This window comes from Pholcus phalangioides, unplaced genomic scaffold (genome assembly GCF_987345545.1).
Source record: "Pholcus phalangioides strain wild (caught in Gottingen) unplaced genomic scaffold, Ppha-v1.0 ptg000042l_1, whole genome shotgun sequence".
In the NCBI taxonomy this organism is placed as follows: domain Eukaryota; kingdom Metazoa; phylum Arthropoda; class Arachnida; order Araneae; family Pholcidae; genus Pholcus; species Pholcus phalangioides.
The window spans coordinates 33,262,438-33,287,765 of record NW_028301628.1 but is presented as its reverse complement, the minus strand read 5'-3'; the positions used below and the strand labels follow the sequence as shown (position 1 = coordinate 33,287,765).

At 36.8% G+C, this 25,328-nt stretch overlaps 1 protein-coding gene across 1 annotated transcript; it reads right to left on the bottom strand.

Annotated features, from left to right (window-relative positions):
* On the bottom strand, nt 1–24,001 carry LOC149064919 (uncharacterized). The gene is made up of 8 exons (XM_089254980.1): nt 23,863–24,001; nt 19,471–19,839; nt 6,619–6,911; nt 5,564–5,851; nt 4,495–4,698; nt 3,794–4,147; nt 3,429–3,619; nt 1–3,324 (listed from the first exon to the last, which is right to left on the bottom strand). The coding sequence occupies exons 2-8, from the start codon at nt 19,824–19,826 to the stop codon at nt 3,199–3,201; spliced, it is 1,812 nt and encodes a 603-aa protein (XP_089111106.1). The 5' UTR covers nt 19,827–19,839; nt 23,863–24,001; the 3' UTR covers nt 1–3,198.
* Nucleotides 24,002–25,328: the final 1,327 nt, after the last annotated feature.

Sequence of the window (25,328 nt, the reverse complement as noted above, 5' to 3'; positions counted from 1 at the left end):
TTAAAAAAAGAAAAAAACTTTATTTTTTTACATCAATTTTACAAACATGTACGCTATCATAATACTATGCCTCAACACGAGATAATGTCAAGGAGAAAAAAAAAAAACGCCAAGCCTCTGGCACGCGTGTGAAATAAAATGTATTTCTTACATAAAAATGAAAATACTGACTCTACCCATATATAATTCCGAAACGTACACAGTATTTACATTTTCCTGAGTTGAATAGATGGCATAATTTAATTATGCAATTATTTTTTTTTGCCATGAAATGATGAACGTTAAAAACACCGGAAAAGAAGAAAAAAATTGTGCGCAAGACGCTGCTCTGATCTTTATAATTGATTGAAAATCCTACTGTTGAATACGCATTCATTTGTAAATTTGCACACGTGCAGTTTTTTACGGCATCCCCTGTTCATAAGCAGATGCCATCCCGAATCTTGTTGATAGTATGCAGTATGGTGGAAATGTGTAAGATCGAACTGATCACACCAGAAAGAGTCTTCAACTGCTGTTTTTGAGATGAAGTTCATTATTTGCGTCCAGACCGCAAGAAATGTGACACCGGAAGAGATTCACTGCCAGATCTGTGAAGTGTATTGACCGAATACAGCAAAACTTCGATTAACCGTCACCGTCCGGACTAGGGCTGTGACGGACAACAGAAATCTTTTAATACATATGTACAGTAACGTGATTTCATTTCAGGTTTGGGACGAAACGGAAATAAAATCCTTTAAAAGCGTGAATATTACATACACATTGTATTTCATTATACAAAACGATCAATATAAACTTCACTATAAGGTCAGCCCAAACAGTATCTCTTCCGAAATTCGTTGGCATCATCAAGTTAAGCAAGCCTTCGATAAAAACTTTTCTGTAACGTCGCTTTATATTTTCAATTATGACCTGGCCCATAGGCTGGATAAGTGGAGCTGTATTCACTGGGAGAAAGAGACATTTGGGCATAATAGTTCACAGGCAATGCGTTCATGTTTAAATTTTTGAAAGCACGTGATTTTTTGGATTTACCAATTACAAGCAGGGGTAATCTATGATTGCCTTTGGAATTTGCACAGACCATAGCTGTGATCCAATCTTTTTGGACCTTAAAACCTCGGCCTGTTTTTTCTGTGGTTTTTTTTTCGATGACAGATAACAGAAACTGACGGTTAATCGAAGTTTTTACTGTACTATGAATTTTGGAAAGGTTCGTGAATGGAGGAGACTGAAGAAGGCTGGAAGAGAATGTGAACGTCCTTTTCCCGGTCACCTGTAATACTCCACGATCTAGTGTGTGTGTATTAAGTGTAGGTTAAAGCTTTGATGTGCATAAAACATCCCGACTCTCCAAGTTCTTTAGAGGCCTTCATAAAAAGTCTCACCCATTTAAGAATTTCGCCAACATTTTCTAGCGTTAGGATTTAACTGCAAAGCTCTGTTGGTGTCTTTCTCGCAGCCAGGAATACGAATATGAACATTTTTTTTGACGGGAAGCTGACGGATCAAGCTTGTCACACATATCGACACGAAATGCACACATTGCCGACGTGATTAAAAACGGCTTTCGTTTGTGCGCAAGGGTTGCCGGAAAACACCAAGCACGTGCGAAATCATAAATATGTGCTTTCAAAACTAATATTGATATGCCACACGGTTCTAACCACGATCAATATTAGACTTTTGATAATTGGTCAAACGTCTGCGAATGATTTCATTTGTTAAAAAATACTGCATATATTTTAGTATATATATAAGGTGGAAGGTAATTAAATTTTTTCAAATAACTTTTTTCGAAACATTCACGATGAACCTACGAAATGTTAACTAGGAACTCCCTGGCATAAGAAGGAAAAAGATAACTTTTTTTAGCAAAATTGAAGCTTCTTTATGAGCTATACAAGATGTTGCTGTTTCAGTGGGACATCTCCCACAGTTTACAAAAAGCTTTCTTAGCAATTGAGGGCTTATGATTCTGATTTGTGGTTCGTATTTCCTATCCTATCACCAGAAGAAAGATCTAGTGGAGTCATATCCAGTGGTCTGGCCACCATTTCTTCACCGTGTCTGATCGGGAAGTTCTTCTAAAATTATAAGACATGTGTGCCTTAGCGCATAGGTCCCACCCCCCATCTTGCTAGAAGATAACTCGGCTCTAAATGCTGCATTTGGCGTACAGCATGAAGTTCCACCGTTATCCAGGTAAATATGTACCATTACAGATGTCTCAGAAAATGGACCACGCCATATCACGTGAGAGAGAGAGCACAAATTGATTTTAGAACTCTGGTTTTCTTCAACTTCAACAATGTCATGGGAATATTTTGAGCGCCGAATCCGACAGTTGTACTTATTAACATTTTTAGACACATGAAATGAGGCCTTATTTGATTCTGAAGAAATCAGATTTGTGATCGATAAGAGCATATGCAGAAGTGGTATCACCGTAGCAAAAGGCAAGCCATATCCTCCTGTGATAACACCATTTTTCTATTTGTCTGCTGGCAAAATATGTAGCATACATAATGACACATTTACAAAATTTGTCGTTAAATTCTCAAGAGATCTGCAGCCTAATTTTTCGAATATCGTCACATTACGGGGCATTCCTGATTTTTTTCTGGATATTTGAACAAGATAACCCGCACTCTTTAGTGCTTGCCATTCCTTTTCTAGTTAAGGATTACATAGCTATGTTGCTTATTTTTTTAATGACATGAATTCGGCAAATATACAACAAATTGAATGTTTCTAAAACCATTTTGAATGAACGAAACAAATAGTAGTGAAATAAGAAAATGAAAAGTAAAGATATATAAGCGAAAAAAAATACCCGTCTGTGAGAAGCCTTCAACGTTATTCACGCCGAGACCATCTTAAGTCGCCTTCTTGAAAATGACAAATATATGAAACAAATATCTAGGTTGTTCTTTTTCGAAGGGGACAAAAGAAAATACTTAATAAAAACTACTATCAATTGATTATTTTTTTTCCAGTCATGTTTGCCAACCGCACTGTCCAAAAACTACTACTGATGCTTTGCATGGAATGCTCCGTTGAATTCCGTCCATTTTCCCACTCCTTTCGTCTTTGCGGTCTTCGTCGACTGACCAGAGAAATTTCCAGATGGATAATTAGGTATATATGTACAAGTTTTTTCATCACTGACTCGGAAAAACAAAATCTCCTTAACTATGACTTGCAATAGCATTCCGTTGGCACGAGATCCTCTAGGATCGCACCTTCGAGTTCGTCATCTTCTCCGCCGCTGTAAATAACTGGCAATGATTTGTAACTTCCCGCAACGCATTTTGGTTCCTGAAAAAAGAAGAGATGCGATTTATAATTTCCAAAAACCAACAAAATTTTTCATATTTTTCACAGAGAGGTGCTTTTCTTCTTTTTTCAAATCTGAAACTCACCGAATTCAATCTAATGTGTTTGATGATGGACCTTAATAGACCACCGACCTTACTGAATGAAGAAGCGTTCGAATTCCAAGGCATTTGACTCAACTGGGTTTCCTCTTCTGAAGCCGTGGAAGTGCAGGATCCTGTGCAGAAAGTCCACTGAAGTTCTTTAGGGTATATTACGACATTTTCCAGTTTTAGATCTATCGGAGAAAAAGAAAATCCATCAATATAAATAGAGATGAAGGAAAAATTATTCCTGAAATTTCCAGTTCGAGATCTGTTTGGGGGGGGGGGGGAATCGATGAATAAATAGTGGTGAAGAAATTGGTTGCTGAAATTTTAATGACAGGACGAGCAAGGAAAAGCTTACTGACCAGAAACGCTGACCCGTACTGTTTCTTTCCTGCAAGATCCTTCCTGACTAGGCTCTTGCATCAGACTCCTGGGAAGGACCGCCGATAGCTGTTGCCTACGCCGTTGTGCTTGCTGCTGGCGTAGAGATAAATGTCGTTTTCTCATAACCCTCCGGCTGGACTCTTCTCCGTTGGGAAAAGGTGACGATGACTGCTGGTACAGATGGAAACTCGTGGTAGAGTCGTAAGTTGTAACGTCCGCTGTCTGCAAGTCCAAAGTCGGATAGGTCTCGTTGTCAAAGAGCGAAGAGTCATTTTCTCCTATCATTTCTCTGTTTATCTTAATTATGTGTGGGAATGGAGGGTCTTGAGGAACTACGAAAGATAAAAGAAAATTGAAACTCAATCAACAAGGAGTGATTTATTCAACGCTGAAAATATCTCGTATAGAGTGTAGCTTTTTAAGCCGGCTCCTCGGCAGCAGAACAGCGCAACATTCCACAGCGCTAAAACTGGTTTTGGAATGTGGCTACGCTAAATAATCATTAAAATCATCCGCGCTGAGCTAGCCACACCCTAAAACCAGATTTTGCGTTGCTGAATTCTGTGCAGTTCTCCGGGTGTGGACCCGGCTTTAAAAAGTCTTTATAACATAAAGAGTAGTATTATTCCTCACGTGTCGAGAAAAATTCCAAAAATAAAAATATGCGTTTAAAACGTACTAGATTCCTTGCAGGAGCAGTTCATGGTCCGGAAGAAGAGATTAGGATTCAGCTTATTTCCGAAAGCATCCTCGACCCCGATATCGAAGCCGAAGTTCTTGTTATTGTGGCGTAGCCAGAAATTGATAGATGTCACCACATTGAAGTCTACCCATCCCTCGTGTTCTACTGGTAGTGACAGAGTGTCCACCAAACGTTTCCTCTCTGAACAAAAAAAGGAAAATCATTGTTTTAATTGTGCAAATTAAAATGCACAAATCGATATCTACAGGCTGTCCCGAATTGTTTGCACAGCAGATATCTCTACAACTGTTGAATTTAGAGACACACTTTCAATCAGAAGGAGTTTTGAAATGTTTCAGACGAGTAGTTACTAAAAATATCAAAATTTGTCTGAGAGGTCGTGTACATAAAAAAATAAATTGTTTTCTTACTCAGTGCTCGTGTAGAAAAAGTTTCGATTATTGAAATGTGAATGCCTTGATGAAAAGTTATTTGCAAAAAAATACGGAAGCACTATGTTTTGGCAACTTATCACTGTATTGGCAAGTTTTTATTGGCTCAAAAGTTGTCGTGTTTAGGGACTGTACACAAATAGAAGGAACTTAACCATTTCATTATTATTTTTTTTGTGTTCCCAATAAATAAAAATTACATTTTTTGACAATTACAGAATTTTTCCAACATTGAATTGAATTTACGTTTCGCGTTTATGAACCACACTCTCAATCATTGGCGATAAATGCTGAAAACTTCAAATTCAAATATCTCCGCTCATATTGTAATTGTAAACATTTCAACTAATTGGAAGTTTTAGGACACAGGCTCAACATAAAAAGTTAACTTTTCTATTTTTTCATGTATACGACCTCCTTGGAAAATTAAAGACATTTTGAGTAACCGCAGCTCATTTGAAAACTTTTTGTAGCTCAAAATATGTTTGTAGTCAACGGTTGCTGAGACAGAACACTGCTGAGCAAACGATTTGGGACAGCCTGTATAAGGTGTGATTGAGAAATTTGCGTACGTATCACGAAGTCGAAATTCCAAATTTAAATCTCAAACTCACCTTTCCTGTTGGAACGAAGAGGTTTCACGTACTGATAGACGCGCACGTTGATAACATTCGATGGAGAAGTGTGAATCAGAGTATCTATGAGGTTGTAGCGGGAAAGATACACCAGATCAGGATCAGATACGTCGGGTTGGACAGGAGACACTTTGTAGAGTCGTAGCCTTGCAAGAATCACGATCATTTCAGGTCCTGAAGAATAACGACTCAAAGGAAGCTCGTAGTAAACTCTCAAAGCTCCGGGGAGTTCCCACATGTTTTTCTCTGTATTATTCGGCAACGAACCTTGAACGAAACCATCAAATAGAATTCAAATGACTACTGGTAATACGTTATACTGGTTACATACATACAAAGGTGAGTTGTTCTAAATCAAGGCACCTATTACATACATGGTTCAAAGTTTCACGGACTTTTTCACATTTAATACGAGATGGATAGCGATTATTAGTTTTTTTTTTGGGGGGGGGGACGGGCTCCTAGGCCTCAATGGGAAATCGAACCACTGTTCCCTCGTGATGTCCCGCAAGCCATTTAAGGGAACTTCAAATATGTCGCGGGTCACTCAAGTAATCTGAGAATGACCCGCAAGCCACTTAAGTGATGTGGAACCGCGGGTCACATAATTGATCGATCTGGGAAACGTTTCGCTTAGTTCATTTTCACAAAGTTAGGTTTAAACTAGCGGGCCACACAGAGCCCGGATCTTGAGTCCTGCGAACTACGCTACCTCCGAAGGCGTTAACCGAAAGGGACCGATTTTTTAGGACGCTAACTGAAGGGAAGAGGTGATTTTTTTCTCACCAAAATATCATTCGCTTACTCTTGAAAAATGTCCAGAACCGGTCCCGGGGCCACATCAGATGACTCATAGGGTCACATTTGGCCCGCGGGCTATGAATTGAGAACGTATGCATTGCAGCATGCATATCATTTTTATAAAAGCAGGTTTTGAGTACTATAGATAATTTTCAGTAGTCAATATGCATCAGTGGAAAAGTGAATCGCACCAAAATTTTAACCAGAATGTATTAACGTTTTCAAATACTCACAAGAAGGATAAAAGCTTTGTACTTTCTGGACGGTGGTGTGGAACCTGAAAGTTCTTGGAGTGGCTCCGCTGTCGTCACCATATTGCTGTTCGAAAGCAGTCCTAGGATCCGAAGTGGAGTTTTCACTGTTGCTGTTATCGTTGTGGTTGAATTGGTGAACGCGTTTCACGATGGCATTAATTCTACGTTGCTCTTCTTCGCTGAAAACATTCGCGCTGATGTTAGGCTGACGATTCATCCGTAATCTTCGGAGAATTTGTGTCTGTATCACGAGAAGGCGTTCTTGACGTTTTCTGAATGAAAGAAGAAGACTTCCATCATAATTTGATCTTAAATCACCTGCGATAGATGCAATTTTTTGATGAATCGAAAAATAATTTTTAAGTGTTTCGTTGTTTTAACCTGGTGTGGCCCAATTGATACTTCCTCGATTATCCAGGTACAAATTTAAATGTCAACAACCAGTGGCGTGGGAATCGGGAATGCTGGAAAACCCACACTATTTTGTAGCACGGGGCCGAGCTCCCTTACAATTAATTTATAAATCGAAATCTCCTACGCGACAATCAGAGGCATAGGAACTTTTTAGATTGTCGGTGCTCGTCTTAAGCTTTATGTAAGGAATTTCGATTTGTGAACTAATTCTGGGCTCGTGCAAGGTACTGCTGGCGCTCGATTCCGGCGCCACTGATAACATTCAACCAAACATCCACGGGTTTGAAATACAGACGCTCCTGTTAACAACTACGCTTAGAACGAATTGCTAAATAGTTTGAAAAGAATCTTATATGTAAATGTGAAAGTATGTTTGTTCTTTATACAAATCTGCAATTTTAGACCGATAGTCGCCAAATTTTGCTTATATACCAAACAGGGCCGGGATTGAACCATAGGCTACTTTAAAAGTTCGTCAGAGCTGGGCAAATGCCAGAAATGGGCGAAAAACAGGCAACAAAGGTTCCTAGGCCCTAACAATCATTTTCGGAATGTTTACTTCGGTTACCGTTGTTCCCAAACAATGCGTTTCAGACATGCACATATCTGTACCATGGTTTGCCTCTTCTTTGATGCTGTGCTAGTATCATAGTTTATTCCTTTATAATGGTTTGTCCCTTTTTCAATTCTCCCAGCAATTGAAGAAAACCCGAAAAGCACGGGGTATTTTTGCTAGTATCTTATAAGAAAAGAAAATGTCATTCTGACTGAATGATGTGTTTTTGAACAATAATTGTGAACAGAAATGGCGGTTTAAGAAGGATATAGCATGTATATAACAATGGCTTTGTAATAGTACTCTGAGTGTTAAAATACACTGAGAGGCCGAAAAAAAATTGTAATAGGCTATATTGTACAGCAAGTTTTAGAAAAAGCATTACGATCTTAGTAATTTGTGTTGGTCTGCACTAGGATCAGCAATACCGGGAGCCAGCAAACTGAAGTTAGCTGAGTCTCTCAGCATATTTAATGATCATATTTATCTGTCCAATGAACAAATAAATGTAACGATATATTCTTGAAGACGATGAGAAATTGGGGGGAATTGGAAGGAAAAATCATTGGGGGGTATCACTCGGACACTTGGATTGGCCACCATCTGGTCCCAACCAAGTCGAATGGACAGTTTATAGACATTATTAGCGAAGAAATGTTTATTTCTTTTCTGATTCAACATGGATCTTGGTGTAAACAATGTGAAATCAGCTAGAAATACAATGCTCTAAGTGCAAAAATATCAAGTGTTATCGTTATATCGTTATCGTATTAATGATGCTCTGCGGATCAAGAAAAAATATCGTTGCAGGGGGTTATCGTGTTATATCGAGAGGTAGCATTATCAGACCCGCAACTAGAAACAAAAATTAACTCTGTCTCCCGGGGCAGGTATCTATTTTAGCATTCCCCCTTCCTCGTAATTTTGAACGAATAAAAAGTAAACTTGGCACCCTACCTAGTGCAGCACCTGGGGCAACAGAACCTTTCCACCCTGCCCTTCCCTCCCCCAGTTGCGGCACCGAGCATTATTCTCAGGTGCCGCCAAATTTATGCTGTTGTTGCTGGCATCTCTCCTGAATTAGCGTTGTGCAGTACCCCCATAAAAAATGTATTTATAATTATTTATTAGCAGCAAAAAATATTATAATTATGATTAGTTGATTAACCACTTCACGTAAAACTTTTTGGCAACAAATTTGGATTATCTTCTATTTGACGAATCGGCGATAAATCTGGTAACCTCGTCCTAACGTACCCACACGTTAGAGAAAGGAAGGAGAAAGGAAAAACACTATAATAGGAAAAAGTATAGTAGATAAGGCAAGTAAGAGATTTTTAGTCTCTTTTCACCTTCACCCTACGTGCTCTCTTTCGCTCTTGAATGCATAGTGCAAAATACAATGTGTGTGTTATTAAACATCCTCGAAAGAACAAAAACCGGTGAGGGATTGAAAAATATATTGAACGTAGATTTTGGGCGAAATATAAAAAAAATTGTTGTAGCGAGTTTCGAAACATCGTTATAGAGGGATAGATATATCGTAGCAAAGGATATCGTTGCATCGAAAGGAGTTTCGAAAACAACAGGCTTTTCGAGGTTTGGATAGTCTTTGGAGAAACTGGTTCCATTTTTCTTTTAGCATTAGATTAAAGGCAATTCCAAACAAGATTTGGAAAAATATCGTTGTAGATTAGATTTATCGTCATATTGAGTATTGTTGTAGCGAGGTTTCACTGTATTAAGTGCGAACTGTGTATTTCGCATATTTACCCAATGTTAACACCCGCAACAGGATGACTTTTCGGGGAAAAAAAGCTTGGTTCTTGAATCGTGTACAACTCATAAGCGTTATGGGATTAAAGCTGAGATGGATTCGATTAACATTAGGTGTCGTAATTTATAGGATTCGTCGCAATTTCGAAGATCGCGTAACGAACATATGATGAAATAGATGTCTCGGACAAATGTTCACATGAAAGGTTTCACCATTTTCCAAGACGTTCAAAAGCATCGCCGTCTGCCACAAGATGCATTTTTAGTTTTAAGCGACAGGTTAGAGGGGAAATGAATAGAGATGGCGTGTCTTTTCCATTCTCTTCTCTTCTCTAACGTCTTTCTCTCTATTTTGTTTTCTTTTCCACTTTGGTAGTAGACGTTAGACGTTTCGGATAATTACAAGTAAGAAGCCAGACGGTTCCTTTTTTTTTTTTTTACACACACACTCTCTCTTAAACTTGTTTTCGTAAAACCTGGCGAATCCTAAAAACATCCTATAATTGCCCGAATTTTTTTTTTTTTTCCTCTCACTTGTGTCTCCTGTAAACACACTCGTAACAATTTTTTCTTTCCGTACGTCTCGTGGTAAACAAGATAAAGAAGAAAAAAAGAAAAACCAAGTACACGTACGCAAAGTATTTCAAGAGATCATCCAATTCTTTCTTTCACACATCAATCGTCAACAAGTTCTCGTAACTCTCGGTTGTGGGAAAATAGCCAAAACTTCTTCAGTTTTGTTTGAAATAATGATTTAAAAAAATAAAAGGCGTACGTAAAAAGAGAGAGAGAGTCTTGTAAGTTAATATTGCACGAGCTCTTTAAGGTGATGATAGTCCCTATTATATTCAGCTTCTCATTTCCCAAAAAAAAAGTATTTTCCTTATGATTACCGAATGCTGAATTACTGGAGAAGTTTGTTGTGCAATCTAACAGGTGGCTCGCTTCAAACTAAGTTTATGAGTAGTCACATATTTTCGATTGGTATTATATACAGGGTGTCCTGTAAGCGCTAATGCGGTCTTTATCTGATCAACCGTCCGTCGTAAAGGAATTTTCAAATTTTTCAATTTGAAAAATGCTCAAAATACTACCCTGTACCAGTTTTGAGAGTGAAAATACAGTGTCACAAAATGGAAAACAATTTGAATTTTTATACGGTCCCCTTATCCTGCAACTACTATTAAAAAGTTGTTCCTCTGTATCTCCTGAGGTCAACAGAAAAAAATTCCACGTTTCTAGTGAAATATTCGCCGATATATTTGAATTCAGTAATCGGAGAAAAGTTATGAAAGAGCAGCAAAAACTAACGAACAATGCTCCTTTCCTTCATTTATGCTGTCTTTTTCCCGACTTTTCTCCGATTTTTCAATTCGAATATCTCAGCGAATATTGCGCTTAAAAACATAGGAGTTATTTTATTGGACTCAGAAAAGTTAGGGTAACAACTTTCTAATTGGAAGTTAGAAGACAAGGAGATAGTATAAAAATTTTCGATTTTTTTTTTTTATTTTGTGACACACTGTATTTTCATTCTCATAATAATTACAGTGTAATTTTTGAAGGCCTTTTGAGCGCTGTTTAAATTGAAACTATACCTCTGTGACAGACGGTTGATGAGATAAAGGCTACATTAGCACTTATAGGACACTCCCGTATGTGCTTAGGAAAGTCCCTTTATCCCGGAATAAAACGCGAATCGTTGATCCTAGAAGTATACTTCCAGGTGGGAAAGTATCCAACTAACGTGTAAGACATCAGATACGTCATTCATATTGCAAAGAGTTGTATAGTTATTCAAATAAAAAAAATTGAATTCCTATTTGGTCATCCTATCCTGAAAAAACGATGAGAGAGAAAGTTTTTGCCCTATTTTTCCTGAGCGCAACAAAAAAAATTCACTGTTTTCAGTAAAATTATTCACTTGGATAGTTGAGTTCGAAAATCGCTGAAAATGAAGGGGGAAAAGAAAACGTATAAACTGACAAACTTATTCTATGCTTCATACACTGTTCCTTACCCTGATTTTCAGCATTTTAGAATTCAAATATTTCGGCAAAACAGTCGTCATCCATGAAAGCATACATAATTACAGAAATTACGAAAATGTCCAAAAAACAGTTCTTAATGGGAAAAAAAATTGAACTTTTGAAAGATATAATGATTACAAAATTGATAAAAGAGATAATTTCAGAATTACTGAAATTATTTCGTAATTAAGGACATAATTACATAATTATAATTAATCTAACTTAAGGACGAATAATTCCAGAATTACTAAAAGAAATAACTTTGGAATTTCGGAAACAAATAATTTTAGAATTAGTGAAAGAAATAGCTTAACACCATCAAGAAAAGGAGTAATTTCGAAATTAGTGATGGAAATTAATTCAGAATTACCGAAATAAATAATGACACTATCATACAAAGTAATTTCAGAATAATTAAAAGCAGTGGTTGATCAAAAACTTTTCAGAATAAGTGAAAGAAATGATTTCACAACCAACCAAAATTGATAATTGATACAATATATATTTTCAGAATAAATAAAAGTCTCCAATTAATCCCCCCCCCCGTAATTCTGGAGGGGGGGTCCCTTTAGCCCTTCAAGAAAGACGTCACTGCATTATATTGGAAGCCCTTGTAAATCTGGATTCCATCTTACAATTCGAAATACCTCAGTATGAGTTGGTGGTCCGCGGGATTCGTAGGAAGTTTCGATTTGACCCCATGTCTGAACGGTTGAAAACACGTGGTATACAATGCGTAGGAAAGCCCTGTCGAGCTAGAAGGAGAAAGCTATAGATAACGATATGGTAGGGTTACCTCACCCAATCAAATACATAAAAAGGCATGGCGTAAAATGACAACTCAAGAGAAGGGAAATAAATTGTGTATAGCTCTATATATAAAATCTTTAAAAAAATTGAATTTGTGAAATTTACATGCCTCTCTGTTTTGTCAGAAGAAATTTACTCCGTAATATTTAAATGGAAATTTGCCGAGATATTAGTGATTGATATTTTTTATTTTTCCAGCTTTCTTTTAGTGCTAAAATGCAGAAATCTTTATAAAAGAGTACGGTGATGCTTGTGATAATTGACAAAAGTCAAGAATTTCAATCACTGATATCTCGGTGAGTTTTTATCCAAATGTTGGGTGAATTTTTTATTTTTTTTTAGACCGTTCCATGTACACGTAGTCACTTCTAAGTTGCATAGCTGTAGCTCTCTCCGTTCGCAAGTTAATTCAGGTCGACACGACTATCATATGAACCATGTATATTTTTCAAAAACTTATTCAGCTAAAATGTGTGCGTCGGAGGAGCTTTTGAGCTCTTTATTACAGCCCTCGAAGAAGTTATAAAGCTTTACTACCTTCGAAAATATGTCATCTTCAATACGAAGTCGTATGAAAGCGGATTCCAAGAAATTACTCAGCTTTATACAACTAAGTATAACGTTGAATTTTTTATTTTCTCAAATTAAAAATTTAATAAAGAAAAATCGATAAATTTTTATAAAGAAATCGGTGTAATGAGTTTTTTGACCAGAGCATGTATTTGCCATCACGTACAGTCAGTTCCGCTTAATCGGATAGCAGATACATTACTTAAACGGATAAAATCATCCCGCACCAAAGTTTCTCCCAATGTTAAAGTTCCCCGCTTCATACGATTATTACGATTTACTATTTACGATTTACTACTTACTATTACTATGATTACGATTTTCCCCCGCTCAATCAAATATAACGCTTCACATGTCAACTGTTAATACATATCAACCCTTACACACATAATGTTTTTTATTGAATGAAACATTTGAAATTAATGAAAAATATGTTACAGGTTAAGATAAATACATTTGAGAGAGGTAGGTCTCTAAGTATTTAAGTTGTCTTCAATCCGTACATTTGATTATTATATTTTTGTTCAATATTGAGCCAATAGAGAGCGCCAATTTACTTAATGAAAAGAAAATCTTAGGTATGGTGATAATTGTGATTATATATAAACATAATTTTTTCATTTCATCTTTTATGTCGGATTTGTCGGAGAAGCTTTATTAATATTCATCCTTCACCAGTTTTCAATATACAAACTATGCTACCGGTGTTAAACAGCAATTGAATTATTCCCCGCATAATCGGATGCCACACTTAATCGGATATTGTTCGCTGGAATCATTCATTTCCTATTAAGCGTGGCCGACTGTTAAATATACACTGGATCATTGAGGGTTAAAATTAAAACACGAAGAATATAATAAATGTATTAAAATGTACCGTACAATGTGCTTCATTGGAACAGCTCGTAGGCTGATCAAAGTGGCATAAAATGTGTTTTTTCTCTACTCTTTCCCCAGACTTGAAATTCTATATGAGCGCTTTGTATTTCTATGAAGGTCAAAGTTTGAGGTGAAAGTTTAACGCCTGAGAAAAGAGAAGAAAGAAAACAAAAATGTCTGCACCATTTCCGTCCCCAGCTCACGAATGGTGAATTCCTGTGATTAGCCTTTCATTATATACATATACGATACTATTTTTTATTTTTATTAGTCACTTTGAGTGATTACAATTATCGGAGCTATCAGACCTTGTCACAAGATCTCCAGATAGATCTAGCGTAATATTATTCCTCGAGATGTCCGCGACTAATGTGTAATTATTTGCAGATTTTTGGAATTACAGGGTGTCCGGTCTAAGGGTATCCAAAAGTATTAGCTTATTCTGAGAGAACCATACATGCTTAGTTACGGAAGTGCTGCATCTACAATAACGAATAGTTGCAAGTTTTTGAATACAAATGCTTTATAACGGTATCGCATGCGCACTGTCAACAGCTGCTTTGAGACTTCCGCTGACTGCCAGTATGGAGGGGGAGGGGAATGGTGTTGCCGGTTGAAGTTGGTTTTCCGTGGTTTTCTAATTCCAAGGTACAAATGCAAGCAGATCTCCTGTTTGGCTGGGATGACACTGTACAAGTTTAATGAAAAAAACTTTTGCAAAACTTTAAAACTTGGGGGGGGGGGGGCAAAGAAAAACAACCGATAAGCCTATTTCTTACATTCGCTCGAATGTAACCGATACGCTCATTGGTTGCATTTTTCAAGAAGTTTTATAAAAGAAATTTTGTGAAACTTTTGTAGTGTAATCCCGGCCTTTATGGAAAAGTCTTCCTACAGAGATAACAAAAAAAAAATTCAGGCCTATACAACATTTAAAAATCACGCGCAGTAGCCTACATAGTACAAGCAAAATATACTGCCGAGTTATTCATTTCCAGATTCGGAAGCCAGGTGGCAAAACGTCTGCATCACGGTGACAGGCACGTCATTTGTTCCTCTGAAACAAATTTGACGAAAATACACAACACATACACGGCATATTCCGACATGCACCATTCCTTTAGAAATTCCTCAAATGAATGTTTACTAGGTGCATGTGCGGTTTATAGTAGCAGTAGTAGAGAGCAGCATGTTGCGCCACAATTCAAGGGGTCATGCGTGCTTAGGCTAGCTGAATTTAAATCAGTGATGCAAGTTTAACGCAGTGTACGAACTGTAAAGAAACTTGTGAAATTCGAAGCCTACCACGTGGTTTGAAAGAAACGTATCTCTGCAGCGGTGGATTCAGTATCACCTCAAATGCTACTGAACACCTGACAAGCGATCGAGCACCGTCTGTGCATCTGCAAAGCCACTATGTGCTCACATTGAACTTTATTAACCTGCAAACAAACTTTAGGAACTGTCCTTTTTCAGTGCAACTTAAAATAATAAGTAATCAGGGGTGTGGTCAAAAAGTCCTAGTTATGGCCCTGCCTTTAGCTCTGAAAAACCAGATGCACCCAGAGGTTAACATCACTTTCTTCGTTGTTCTTCAAACTGTGATACGAGGACACCCGGGGGTTCCCCGCATAGGTGGAGATATACTTGGAAGTCTGGGGAGGGCACGGTCATTATTGCTGGGGGGAGGGCAAGATGATGATGATGTCAATTCATATATACATAAGATCAGTCGACTCCATCTTTGAGTCTAGGGCGGCAATGCCCCCCCCCCACGTCCCCCCCCCCGTATCTCCACCCATGGCCCCCCCCCCCCCCGGTACTCATTGACCGGACGAAGTGACCCGTCAAAATTGAATTGTCATGTTATGGGAGGGACGTCCGTAGTGCATTGACCGTCACTACGGATTGGGGGGGGGGGGGTCTGCCACATCCATAAGGTTGGGAAACAATTACTTAGGTAAATGTAAGGGGTCCGCGAACATAGGCGGAGATAGACTTGTAAGTCTGGGGGTGGGGCACAATGATGATGATGTCAATTCATACATGCATATACGTATACATTAGATCAGTCAACTTCACCTTTCACCCTGGGGGGGGGGGGAAATGCCCCCTACGCCCCCCCCCCCGTATCTACGCCCATGTAGTAAGGGTACCGCGAGATCATTTCATTTACTATCTTTGCATAAATAAATGCTTCCTCCGGGGAACCCCCGTATGGCGAATCATATTCACCGGGCCAAGGTAAGTTACTCATCTATTTTGTACTGTGAAATTGTAACTTATTCAATTTTTTATGATATGCAAATTTATAGGAAACAGTGCATTTTGTATTTTATGTGAGGGTGGCGTCGAAATTGATCTTCTGACACTACAAGGGAGAAGGGGGGGGGGGTCCACGGTGTATTGACCCCCTACAAGGGGTCTGTGACATCAAAAAGGTTGGGGAAATACTGACAATAATCTATAAATGTGCCGTGAACATCACGTTTTCTTCGTTCGGTCTGGGGCATCGTCTTCCCCAGGTTTTCCTTCCACCATGGCCCACGCCCCTTCGAGATATCCAGCTTATATCCCCTGCGGGGATAGAGTAGGGTACCACGGCTAGCTGCTCAACTAGTCACTTAAGTCAGAGGGTTTTCAACCTGCGGTCCGCGGACAGCCGGTGGTTTGTGAGTATTTTGTAAGGGGTTCGCGGGATCATTTTAATTTACTACCATAGCATGAATGACACATTTTGGGCTGTGAAATTTTAACTTATTAAATTCTTTTTATCAAAAAAACAACAGACTTTGGTTTTATGGGAGGGTGGTGTCTAAATTGACCTGACGAACTGACCCATCAAAATTGAATTCTGACGTTATGGGGGGAGGGTTCCGCAGTGCAATATTCATTGATCTTCACTGTGGGGGGGGGGGTGTTCCTCAATGTTCGGAAACACTGACTTAGTCAGTTTCGTACCTTGATACATTTAGCTCGGCACCCTGTATCTTGATTCATTTAGTCACGAAATTTCGAATCACAAAGTTGGATCGTGATACAAAAAAAGAACATTTTTTGGCGGCAAGTTTCTCATTGAATGAGAAAGACAGGAAACATGTTAAATGTCTTTCTTCGTGTCCCCACGCTGTCTGGCAAGATCTGCGGCAAGTCTTGGTGTTCTTTCAGACACGTCTTCTTCAAATATAAATAATGGTTTTTTTTTTCTTACGAGAATAAAATAGCGTAACACGTGCCTTCGTTCATTGGAAACGAAAATGACTTGTTTTCTTAGCAGTTTTGTCTCTCACTTTCAGGTTGCTGCGTTCAATTAACTGACGATATCCGATTTCACAAGGACTCCAATTGAACGCATAAAGTGGCTTTCGCTTTTCGAGCACCCACAGTATTTTGTAGCGTACGTAGCGTATATCAGTGGTTCTCAAACTTTTGTCCGGTTGTCCGCGGCTCTCTTTACCAATTCATGGTTCATCTGCTGCTCCCCAAAATAGTTTATATAAGATATTTTTCACGTATGAAAAAAACATTCCAACGCATAAATAGGCATACAAATGAATATCTCCAGATAACCGCGGTGCCACCAACAAAGGTTGACGACGCCCCTATGAGCCGCGACGCACACTTTGAGAAATAATGTCCCACGTGAAGCTCAAGCCGAATACACGCAGATTTAAAACACTTCCGACGCCACTGTCAAAATCCAAATCTAATGCGATTTTGCTTCCATCTATGATATTTCATGAGTATAGAGCAAAGTCGTTACGAAGAAAACATTGGGAGCGGGAGAGAGCTGCAGGAGACGCATGCAGGAGTGCTGAGACGCATGCAGGAGAGCTGCTGAGGGAAGGGCCGAAAGGGAATTGAGATCCTAACCACGGGACAGCGTCGATTCTCACTAACAAAGTTGCATTGCTTATAAACAGCTCTTGGTGGGTGAATAGTGCTGCAGCAAGTCCGCAGTGAACTAAAATTTATTTACGAAAGTAAAGACTAAAAATGGTACATGTAACATTAATTTTTAAAATTGTGAATTATCTTCGTCCCCAAATTCAAAGTAAAATTTACGAACTGAAATAAGGCTTTTTGAATAGACGTCATAATCATCATCAGCATCACTTTGAGGGACAGGTACAGGATTATCCCCATAGAGATCAATGTCAAAATTGCCGATTTTACTGTAGAAATGCAGAAATTTAGTGAGGATTTCCGCCACATTAATAATTATAAAAACTGATTTGAATTCTATATTTTCGAAATATTGAGTTTGCTTAAAGATACGAAGTCCAAAAAATTAAATATAAAATAATTAGTGGACCTACTTTTGAGTAGGTCCAGCTTTTATTCAATTTTTTATTTTATTTCATTAAATTTTTTATTTATATCTTCTTGAGTGTGAAAATTGAGTTTATGTCCCCTTATTCCCTTTTAATACTCAACTGCATCAATTCATATAAATTTTTAATGTTAAGTTTCGTTTTAAAATTAATAATGGCTATTGAGATAAGCAATTGAGATAATTGGACATGCAGATAGATAACTTGAACTCCAAAAAAATAAAAATCTGGATATTTGGCATTCATTTAATAAAAAAAATCTTTCATTTGTACATTTCCTCAATTTATGTCTTTTTTTTTACTCATTCATGAGCTGCCGAGGAAGTCGCCATGTTGGTTGCTTTGGGTACGGTTTGTATGTCCCTCAAAGAAAGAGGGAAATATCACGTGATCCAAGAAGCCTCTTTAGGTTCGCTAAAAAGGGCAAAATTACGGGCAAATAACGGAATGTCCCGTTCTCTTTCATCAGTCATATGAATGAGCAAGTCAGAGCGTCAGACACAATCCATCTTTGATTTTCTGTTTGAAGCCTCACGGGTTTGAGATTGAGATTGTTTATTGTTTTAATTTTTTACATAAATACAAGATGAAACAAAAAAAATCAGCCAAGGGGTCTAGAGACCCATACTGGATGATACATTGCAAATTTATAATGAATAATAAGGAACACAGTTACTTATTAGTAAACAACATCAACAAACTAAAACGGAAAAACGAAATATTAGAAAAACACATACACACGCACACACAAAATGGGGAGGGGTTTCAAAAAAAATAAATAAAAAAAAAATAATAATAAATAAATGAAATAAATCAAATGCCAAAACAAAACTTTCACATAATTTGTAGTATTTTTGGCAACAGCAAGGAGTGCAATTTTATGAAATACGCATTGCATGAGTTTTAGGTAAGTATATGCAAATAAAAATCAATATAATGTTGCAATGCTTAAGATCAAATAGATTCATAATTTAACTGATTGAGGAGCATAGCCAAATCAAAAGAAACTCTCTATGTCACTGACTGAAAAAAGATATTGCTTCATGTGTCTTTTGAAAGGTAATAAGTTAGTAATGTTAAGGATAGCAGGTGGTAAAGAGTTGCAAAGGTCGGGATGAGGGTTGCAACAATTAAGTTACCAAGTCTGCTTATATGAACCTTTCTTTCTCTCAAACCGAGCACAAACCGCCTGTTGTCCACGAAACTCACGCTGGATCCACACCGGCCACACTACACGATTTTGAGCTGCACAAATCCGCTTTTTTGGGTGTGGTTCGCGCAGAGCGGGCGATTTTTAAAACATAGCGGCCAAATAAAAAAAAACTAAAAAAACGGTTTTCGCGCAGCTTGAAATCGCGTAGCGTGTCCAGTGTCGACCTGAAATAAATTTGGGAAATGTTGCTCATCACATTTAATCTGATTCGAGTGAAAACACTGACTTTTATTGATTAAAGACACATACCTTTCTCTGTAACGAGACTGCAGGAGCTGAGTCAGATTGTCGCTTTCCAGATCAGCCAGACTCGTGTTTGACAGTGTCTGCGATATATTGGCGTTTGTCCGGTCCCTCAACTTTTGGATGTCGGATGCGTCCACCATCTCCGTTTCGCCTCCATTCCGGGCTGATTGCCTGATGGCATTTGCAGGATCATACTTTGGTAGTTCATTGTCGTCGGTGTCGCCATCAACTGCCAAGCTGTCGGTGACTGGATTCTCCAGCAACGATTGCGATGAAGCTGTCAGTGACAGAAGCAGCAGGGCGGCCGAGAAATAGACGACGAACGTTTTAGTCGTCATTTCCACGTGCTTCTTGGACATCAAACTAAGTCAACTATAAAAAAACGTTATGACTTATTTTTACGTCATTTTTCTTTATCTGTTATTATACCAATAGATAATAAGAATACACAAGTTAGACGAGAAGTCCTGAACACATTTTAAAAGTTGGTAACAATTCAATCAATTGACATAAAAAAGATTAAATTTGCCTCAAAATACTTACCGCGCGTGGCCTACAGCTTTTTTAAATATATTTTTTTAAAAGTTCAAATTTCACTCACAGGTGGCGCTTTAAGGTGGGAAAACTCGGCACAACACATAACATGCAACACAAACGTTGCATAATTAATATTAATGACAATTTATGTTGTATAAAACTATCACATTTCAATACATGAGCGTCCGTTTTTTATCTCTGACTACACGGTCTCTAAACGGATGAAAATTCGCTCATATTGAGTATGGTAGTTTTATGTAACGCAAATTATCATAAACATTAGGCTTATTATGCACTGTTTGTGTTGCATTCAATGTTATGTCGAGTTCTTCGTTCTACAACGCCACCTGTGAGTGAAATTTGAACTGTTTTTAAATGAATCAAAAGAAAACAAGAAAAAAAAAACTCTCCGCCACATGCGGCCGGTCAAGGGGTTCCATCCGGCCTACGAAAGTGTTCCGGTAGAAAAGTATCAATACACGTAACACGATAAGTACTTAGGCTGACCATATTTCTTTCATTAAAATACGACAGATCGCCAAAAAAAAAGGGCAAACAAGTAAACACGCCTATTATAATTGAAAAAATTTGTCAAAGGCAAATAAACTTCCTGATTACAGCTCAAAAGAATTGTCAATTGGGGGGGGGGGGGGAAGGGGAAGTAAAGTAAATTGGCCAACTATCACTAAAATTGCTGAAAATCCGCTACCAATGGTGGGAATTAGAGAGCTACTGTAAGCTGCAATGAGTAAAAATGTATTGATTTAGAACAGGGGTGCATAACCTTTTCAGTCCGCGGGACAGACATGCGCTAACTCTGCCGCTCGTAGGCCAGAAACTTGTATGCATAGGGTGACCATATAACCTGAATTTTACGAACGATCCCCGAAATTTTGATCATCCAAACGCTCATAAAATGCCTCTTTTTTTCTCTTCTTCTCAATGAGGTTCTTGAGTTTTTGAAACCAAAAATTGAGAGAGAGAGATTATTTCCACAACTTATAAATTAATGCCTTTGAGAATTTTTTCTTTCTGTAATTACTCACAGGCAACCAATACAGTTTGTACCTTACTTACATTTGACAATTTTTTTGGCTGCAATTGAATGCATAATCCGACCATCACTGTGGCATCGGAGGTGGGGGGCTGTATGAACGCAGGTCCTCAAGATTACTTGACCACCACAGCGGCATCCCGATTTCCCGTATTTTTATGAAGGAAATATATGGCCAGCCTAGGCTTTTATCTTGTAATGTGTGTGTATATTGATACTTTTATGAAGGAACACCTTTCACTGGTCGGAGGGAACTTATTGGCCCACGGGCCGGAGATTTTGCACTCCTGATGTACAGGTTGTCGCTCGCATTCACAAACAGTTTAAAAATTCATAAAGATTGAAGGAATGGTGTATTTGAATGCAAGTTTGCGAAAACATGATTTTCACGAAAGGATTTTTTTTTTTTTTTTTTTTTTACAGAAACAATTTAGTTCAAATTTTTGTTTATAGAGGGCGCGGTACAAAAGAATATACCGTAATTTTGGACGGGAACCTTTCTTCAATATATTCTGAGAAAAAAAAAATGGAACTCACATGTTCCAGAAGGATGTTTCAGCAGACAGTAAGTAAGGTGGAGCTTCAATAATGGTATAAGCAGCATTTGCTTGTTATGGTCGGGCTTCCTTAACTCTTGAAATTGGTCGTGAAAATTCTGATTTTTTTTTAAAGGAGATCCCCAAGAAAAATTTCCTACTGATTGGAGAAGATTTGGAAGAACCAAACACTTCAACATTACAACGTGTCTATTCAAAGATCTGCTGCCACAAAAAAACTCTTTAACCACGAAAATGTATCGGTTTTAGACTGGCCATCAATGACTTGAATCCTATTCGGAATTTATGGGGCATACTTAAGAAAAATGTGTTTGCAAAATGAATTTTGAGGTTCTTAAAAAAAAATGAAAAGTCTATTAGCTATATTGAAATCTTGTTATTTTTGTAAATCTGAATTTTTTCTAAAATTTTCAGGCAGCCATTTTTTGTATTTTTGATACTATAAATATTCTAAAATGTTCTTCGTAGAAATTTTTTTTCCATAAATGTAGAAATTCTTGAGGTATTATTGATTAAAAGGTACTAATTTTACTCTCCGTATTTTTCTTGTTATTTTAAGAAAAGTTCGTTATCTAAACCTTAGAGACGGACAGTTTAAATACAAACACACAAATTCTAAATAGGCAAATTACTCGACAAGAAAACCCAAAAAAGAAATGAAAAGGACAAGATTAAATGTATAGGCTACACAAGGAAATAATATTGAACAAAAAAAAATTCCCATAAAAATATGGATGTTACAGAGCCTCAATATATATAGAGGGAACCAAACTTAATTCAATATTTTATTGAAAGGGAAAAATTCAAATACACACATATACTAAAAAATTTTTTAGAGATGAAACACTGCCGAAATCAAAATATGGTTATCATCAGAGTAGGGATAACTTCTTGATTTTTTACAATCTTTATTCGTAACTCATAAAATGATAAGTATCGAGTGAGATATAACACTAAAAAATCCCAATTAGCTCATGGAAATATAAAAATATATCTCTGAGAAATAAATATTCGTAAATTAAAACTATGATGCCGAATGTGAAATTATGTTAACCCTCCGCTCACTTCCATAAAATTACATTGAATTTTTTTTTCACAAATATGGATATAAATTAATATTTTTAATTGAAAAAATATATCAGCAGAACAATGTAATTAATTAGAGATGCGTATATTTAAATATACCATAGGAACCTAAGGGTAAAATGTACAGTTTAATTTGATTTTATCTATAAACTGGTAAAATCTTGCTTTACAAAGTTGAATAGTTATTAATTATTAACTCTCTATGGTTCACCTCCATAAAAACGTATAGAAAAAAAACTTTTTTATAAATGCGGATAAATTGGTGGATACACTGATATAAATCGATGCTATTAGCATATTTTTAATTAAAACAATACATCAATTAACTAACACCAATTTAATTAATTAGAGGTAATTTTTTTTTAATTAGATAGAATGATTAATTAAGGGAGGAATATATAGTTTGCCTTGATTTTAATGATATCTATGAACAGATAAAATCTTTCTTAGATAATTCGGAGGATTTTTACATTGAATTTCATTTCCAAATCTCTCAATTTAGCGCAGTTTTAAAATACCCCGAACACTTAAAATTTCAGCAGGCCTTAAAAATGACACCGACAAGGAATCAAGTCTGTAAGTAAAAAAATATTGTATGTATAAAGCCGTATTTAGTACTGAAATGACTAAAAGATGACTTTTGACTGAAATGACTTTCTAAAACACCAAAAAAAAAAAAAAAAAGAGTGGAAAAGAAATTGATATAATTGGGTTTTTTTTTTGTCCATGTATTTGTCATGTATATTCAAATATCCATGAGACCATAGAGGGTTAACTTAAATTTTATTTACAATTATCCCAATTTCATGTGATTTTAAAAATCTCTGAACACATAAAAGTTCAGCAAGTCTTAAAAATAACACTGACAATGAATCACCTATTTCTAGATTTAAAAAAAGTATAACATACTGTCCTATTTTGAATTGAAATGACATTAAAACATGTATTTTCTAAAATGCCATAAAATTTTGAAAAAAGAAATTGGTATATGTAACTGTTTTTTTAATTATATATTCACGATGTATATTGAAATATACACAAGATCTAGAGGACTGACTTCCTACACTGATTTCAATCAATTTTTTTTTTAAATTTCCCATAGAAAAAGTCATTTGATTCTTTATAAGAATAATTTAATAAAAACGACGTAATGGTACTTACATTCTTTAACACAGAGTAATAAAATCTCTCGATGAGGGAAAACAGAGCTGAATTTTGTTCGAAACTTCTGCTCTGCACACAGCACGTGTTTTTTGCCTTTAAAATGTACCAATTTTTCTGTAGCACCACAAAAATGTTTCCCGCCGTGTCCGTACAAGTTTTTATATAGCTTTGGGGGGCGTGGCAAAAGGGACGAGGGCCCGTCCCACAAAATGCGCAGACAAACGCGATTCGGTGGCGGCTTCTCCCGCCAAAAAAGAAAAATTATTGTGTCCCCCCACCCCACAACATTAATTAAGTTGAGTAGTGCAATTACGCAACATATCAAATGAAGCAATTTCAACACTTTAGTTGATTCTTCACTAATTTGATTTAGGATAAATTTAATGCAATGCTTATTGTTATTTAAAAAAAAAAGAAGCCTAGTCTGTTTTTCCTTACCAATATAGTTTCGATACTGGAAAAAGAATTAATAAATAAGAAAGTGCTGAAGGATTGTAAAATTTTGTGCAATTTCCAAATAGTTTGAATATTTATGTCACTGATTTTAACTTATTTTCGACCGCTCTTCCAATTCATGACCAAATTACTCGATTTCTTATACAGGGTGTCCTATAAGTCCGTCATAAATAGTTTTAAAACTCATAAAATTTGAATGTGGTTTGCGAGAAAGTCATTCTCATTGAATAAGGGGGAGATTTTTTTTTTTACAGAAAAAAATTAGTTCAAATTTTTCTCGACAGAGCGCTGCACGAAAGCAAATAACTGGAAATATGCCTATTAGAGAGAGCCCTACAAGTTCAACGATTCGGGACTGATGCAAAACAACTTCACCAATAGTGCCTTTTGTCTGCAAAATTGTCTACCACAATGGTAACTTAATGTAAGCACCAGTAACAAGGAAATTCAAAAACGAGCTGTCAATCCTACACCATGCTTTTATCCTACACTCTCCATATTTCCAGTGCTTTGCTTTTGTGCTGGGCCTTCTATCGACAACACTTTGTACTAATTTCTATTCCAAAAAAAAAAAGTCCCCTTTTGTGAGAATAACTTTCTCGCGAACCACATTCAATACGTCAATATTTCTTCAATTTTTATTAATTTTTAAATTACGGTATTTGCGAATTTATGGGACACCCTGTATATGATGACTGGTTACTTAAATAATATGTTTGAGAAATTTAAAAAAAAAAAATTGATGTAAATTTTTAAACATGCATTTAAGTTAAGATTAAAATAATTCTGTTTATTCAATCAAAACTCGCAGACACAAAGCATTTTGGGATTAAGTTAGCTTGTTAGTCCCGGAAAATAATTGTTATATGTAAGAGGGTACAAAATAATGAGAAAAAGGTAAAAGACATTATAATAATAACAAAGAGATAATTTAATTTTGTTTGAGTTTACAATCATGATTTTAAATTTATGAAAAAAGATTTGCGTGAAGATTGCTCAATTATTAA